The 5,351-nt window shown below is 36.9% G+C and overlaps 1 protein-coding gene across 2 annotated transcripts; it reads right to left on the bottom strand.

Annotated features, from left to right (window-relative positions):
- Positions 1–417: 417 nt before the first annotated feature.
- LOC121758236 (tRNA-dihydrouridine(20/20a) synthase-like) lies at positions 418–5,351 on the bottom strand. Of its 2 annotated transcripts, none has more exons than XM_042153659.1 (13): positions 5,262–5,351; positions 4,352–4,477; positions 4,136–4,262; positions 2,896–3,023; positions 2,743–2,812; positions 2,545–2,647; positions 2,177–2,294; positions 2,002–2,083; positions 1,588–1,649; positions 1,388–1,460; positions 1,227–1,307; positions 1,062–1,142; positions 418–857 (listed from the first exon to the last, which is right to left on the bottom strand). In XM_042153659.1, the coding sequence occupies exons 2-13, from the start codon at positions 4,384–4,386 to the stop codon at positions 690–692; spliced, it is 1,128 nt and encodes a 375-aa protein (XP_042009593.1). In that variant the 5' UTR covers positions 4,387–4,477; positions 5,262–5,351; the 3' UTR covers positions 418–689. The 2 variants fall into 2 exon arrangements, with proteins under 2 accessions (XP_042009593.1, XP_042009592.1); XM_042153658.1 differs by having other exon boundaries at positions 4,352–4,587; positions 5,262–5,284.

Here is a 5,351-nt window from a genome sequence, read left to right as displayed (position 1 = left end):
TACCCTAATTTTGGATCATATACAACCAACTGATTTTTGGTTATTAATTCAATCACGACCTAATTTTGGATCATATATCCTCATCCCAACACCCAATTTAAACTTGAGACTATTTTTACTGGCAATTCATAGTGTATAACTATAAAATAGATGAGAAATAATAGGATTCCTAGGTTTTGAGAGAGACGAGAGAATGAGGAGAGGGGACCTTCGCCGGCGTGAGAAAATATAAATAGGCTTCTGAGAGAATGAGTGGGAGGCCGCACGTGACATTTGAATACACTAAAATATGCAAAGAATGGTTAATATTGTTTATTTAATAGTATTTCAAATTATATTAATTATCTAGTAATAGTACTTATAAATTTTGAAAATATTAATTCATAGGAATAGGTGGATGTCGAGTGCACCGGCTAGTTTAAAATTTATAAGGGTTTATTAGTAATTCAATATACACATGTTGCTATAATCGGTATGTTTTCAATGTTTGTCAACAAGTATCAATATTGAGGGATGATATTCGGAAAACCAAAGCAACTAATGCTACAAGGAATCATGTTATGTGATATGTGAACAAATTCTCTGATAACAAACTGTCTGATCTGCTCTCTCTTTCTCTTCTTAATCTTTCTAGTGTGTGTGACAGAAAAATTGTGTGCAGTTAAACGTAAGGATGGACTGCAAGCGGACTAGGCATACGAGAAGACCTCTTCCTCTGTAACTGAATAGGGTGGTGGCAGCACCTTCTTGGCAGTAGAGAAAACATCTGGAAAACCGATAGGGGCTTCAGTAATCGGTGAGTCCAATACTGCATCCGGAATGGCATCCAGCGTCTCCTCCAACAATGATTTTATTGTCTGCAAGTTTAGACAATGTATGTCAAGATTGCAATAGTTTCTTTTATGAATCTTGACATAAGTTTCTTTTATGCTATTATCAGCATTGACAAGTATTCTTGTATAAAATTTTCTGCCAAACTCTCTCTGCACTATGATCACAAATTTCGTCTCATTTTAGTTATGAGAACGCATCATGTAGCATTTGAAAATATAGTAGCTTACCGTGCAGGTGTGTAAAGCAGCATCAACTCTGCGCTTCCACACACCATTTCCGGGGGATGAATGGAAAAAGCCAAGCAAAGGCTGCACGTACAAATTGGTTTAAATGTCAAATCAAAATAACATATAACTTCTCTAGAATGAAATTAAAAAAGGTTGAATCCATACTTTTGTAATCTCGCGAAGATTTGGTCTAGGTTCCTGATGTTCCAAGACTGAATCTCCATAAACCTGGAACTTTTCAAGTACCTGCATGGCAGAATGCAGATGGTACTGAGAAAATAAGTATCTCCACAACCACAATAAAATCAGAGATATAGGTGACCAACCTGTCGCCTTGTTATAGTGCTAAGAGGTGCCCCGTATACTGCACTATCAACATGTCCCAAAACATTCCATGGACTGGAAGAAGGTCATTTTAGATTTCAGTCAGCATGGATAAGCAAGTAAAATGCAAACACAAACTCATAAGTGGCTACTGTTGAAAAAGCACGTAGATATGACGAAATGTAGAGAATTAAGTACATACTTATGATAAGCTGCACGTCCAACCATAACTCCATGGGCTCCTTCTCTCAAAGCTTCATTTACCTAGTTTTTGAAATACAAAATATGAGGATACAGGAAGAGTGAGTGAGAGAGTGAGTGAGTTATTGTCTGGGTTAATGACGACTATGAAGAGAAATTTTACTAGTTTAAACCAAGAGGCTCTGAAGAGATATCCTTTCATAAAGCTCATTGCAAACAATTTAAAAGAAAAAAAATAGCCCATATGATTCTGAAGAAATTGAGCGAAAAGGCGAAAACCTAAACACCGATTCAAAGAAAAAAAATTATGCACGTGCTTTGTGAACTTGGGCTGAGCAATGGATGTCTTCTAGTACAAAATTAAGAATCCTAAGCTTCTGAACATTTTTACAAGACATGCAAAACTTGAAATTACCTCATCAATAGTGTTTATGCCACCATTGATGGTGAACCGCAAATCAGGGAAATCACGCAGGAGAGCATAGAAGAACTCATATCTGGAAATAGTTGAGACAAGCATAGCAATGTGATAAGAGATTAACTGAGGCGACGTAACAGGTGACAATAGATAAAATTCAAACAATGCGTACTTTAAGGGTGGAATTGATCTATTTTCTCTGGGGCTGATTCCATTAAGTAGTGCCTTCCTGGAGTGTATTATGAAATGCCTCGTTGGTGATTGAGATGAGACCTTATATATGAAATCACCTGCAGAGAAACAAAAACGTCTGCTCATTACAGAGGAAAAGATCCAATCAGAGCATATCCATATCACCATATGCAGCTAGCAATCACAATAATTGGTACAAACAACTTCACATACATGTAGGGAGTCACCGAACAATTGCAATGCAAGAAATATAAAGAGAAACTCATATCTTATTTTGGATGTGTAAGAAAAATACTTCAAAAGGAAGAAAACTATACAAAACTAGTCTAGGAAAATGGAAGCCCTTACAGAGTTCATTATATGAATCGTGGTCATCGACACCAATTCTGCATTTAACACTAACAGGAACATTTGTATTTGCAGCAATTACTGTCATGGCATCAGCAACAAACTTCCCTTGTAAAAGACAATATGATTAGGTTAGATAGCTTGCTGTAATAACTATTAAAAAATATCTTAATATTAGTAAGGCACCACTGCACACACCTTTGGATCAAGCATTAAACGCACCCCGAAACAGCCTTTTCCAGCAACCTTTGGACTTGGACAACCACAGCTGCCAACAATGTGTTGAGTATTAAAAATAGCAAAAGTTTGAGAATGGAATTAAAGGTGTATGCCTGTAATAAGAGAACAAACTTGAAATTGATTTCATCATAGCCATAAGGATTTGCAAGTTGAGTTGCGTTAGCAATGTTTTCCAAATCGTTTCCCCCAATTTGAAGCACTATAGGATGTTGCTCTGGACCAAATGCCAAGAATCTATCCTGGTAACCATCGAGATAAATAACATCAGATATATAATAACAAAGGGAAATGTCACATACGTCCATGAAATCCGTTATATTCCAGACTAAACAATACAGATTCACCACTTACTGGTGAGGGTGGGAATATATATCGAAATACTAATATATCGCATTAACCATATTGAAACAATATCGAGAATATCGAAATTTCGTTATGCCGTGATTTTCAGTTTGATATGATACCATGTCAGAAATTTCATATCATACCAAATATATATACGTGACACAGTGGGTCAACTTGGGGGGACGATGGAGAAGAAAGGGGATGGCGCATGGCGGCAGCAATTCCAGCGACGAAGCAATGGTGATTTTAGACGAAGCAGGGGGGAGAGGAAACAGAAACAGAGACGAGGACTTAAATCGCAGAAGCAACGGTGCAAACCCGGCGGCTGAGGTGAGGTCAGATGGGAAGAGGGTTTAGGATTGAGTATGTGTTCGAGCATGAATGTGTGAAAGGAAGGTAGGGCGGCAGCTTTCTTAAAAATTAGGATTTCAGTATTATTTCTGGTGAGACCTATATTGACTGTATAAACGATTGAATGTAATGTTAAAAGTTAGGGTTTCACCTATTAAAAAGAAAGGCAGAGGTGACAGTTTTATTAAAAATTAGTGTTCCACTTATTTTGGTGTGATTCGTGGGGCACATCTTCTGTGCCCCGCACTTCTGACAACACTAAGAGAAAAGCATCACATCTTCTATTTGATATAAATCTCATCATAATCTAATCTTGTTCAAAAACATCCACAATGAAGCATTTCCTAAGATCTAGCAAGAGAACTGCCCCATCAATCTTAATTATTCCAATATTGGTTAGATAAAAGGTTCCCCATGATTGCTAGTAAGGTTTTTGGTCTAGATAATGTTAGCTTCCATCTTTATTACCGAACCCAGGTTAGTTGATCTTTGATTCTTTTCTACATTAATCTTGTAAAATCAAGTCCCACTCGAAGAATTATGTCATAATAAACTTGGATTGGAATGGTTTGGCAAAAATGTGCAATATTTGGATCATATCAGTGCATCTTTTCTTTAGGATAACAGAATAGATAACAGTGCAAGAAGCAATTACCAAATTCCCCTTCTGAAAAACAATTGTTTCTGCAGCAATCATTTCTGAATACAGCCAAGCTTTTTTGGATATGATACGTGCCAAAGTCCTATAGTGGTTGTCAGTCAAGTCCATCATTGGAGCAATGCTGCATATCAGAGTATAGAATTAAAAGATAATCAAGCCAATTGACCACTGTCAAAAATTATCTCAATATCTTAAAATCGGATGTATCACCTGAACCACGGCGGAGGGTAGCGGGTAGCCACCATAGTGCTCTCCTTGTGAAACTGGCACTTCTGATTGTAGCGAAGTAATTTCCTTGATTTGGTAAGATTTGTGTAATTTAAGTTGGAGAATAATCTGCCATGGTTTTTCAGGACAACAGAATGAACAGGAGTTAAACAAGTAGACAAAATATGTCCGGTACACTTGATCATCCCTCTAAATGGACCGTGGGCTCTTTAATGTACCTATCCATCGGATAGAAAGTGAAATCACAAAGGGGATGGTAATTTCGACTAAATGGAGACTTTGAAGATGAAACCAAATAGTTGAATCCCACAACTAAATGATTTAAAGATACTCCAGACTAAATGAAGTAACTAACTTCAGCAAACACATCCTAAAAATCTTAGCTTGGCATTGTTGTACTACATATATTATAACAAAGATCTAAAACTAAAGGTCAATTGCTCACAACCCACTTTCTAGGATACCCAAACATGAGAATAAATCAAATTAAACAATACTACAAATTATAAGATCTCAGACAATGAGACAAATATGCAAACAACTGTGTTAAGCAGTTAACAGCTACATCAAAATCACCACTTCACAAAGCCAAACCGCGAATTATTACAACTTGAATCATTTAACCCCATCCCATTAGTTTCCACATTTGCAAGCTCCAAGAACACCCACAATTACCTTCCTATCCAAGTACTACAAAATAGATTTTTTATCCCCCCAGGGAAGACAAAAGAAATCCAAAGATAATTGACACATTAAAAATTAGTTTTTGACAAGATAAGCATTGGGAAACCATTGGTATTGGCTCCATGTAGCAGGAGGGGCTGTTGAGAGACGAATAATAACAAATTTAAGACGGAGAAAGAAAGAAGCTAAAGAGAGAAGAAAAACTTACGAGTTAAAAGAGAGGCGTAGGTCTCCGGTACTGAAGAGCGAGCAAAATGAAGTAAATGTATATATGCGAGTTCAGGGAATTTGGGCTTTT

The sequence above is a fragment of the Salvia splendens genome, chromosome 12 (assembly GCF_004379255.2).
Source record: "Salvia splendens isolate huo1 chromosome 12, SspV2, whole genome shotgun sequence".
Lineage (NCBI taxonomy): Eukaryota > Viridiplantae > Streptophyta > Magnoliopsida > Lamiales > Lamiaceae > Salvia > Salvia splendens.
This window is presented reverse-complemented; position numbering and strand designations above follow the sequence as displayed.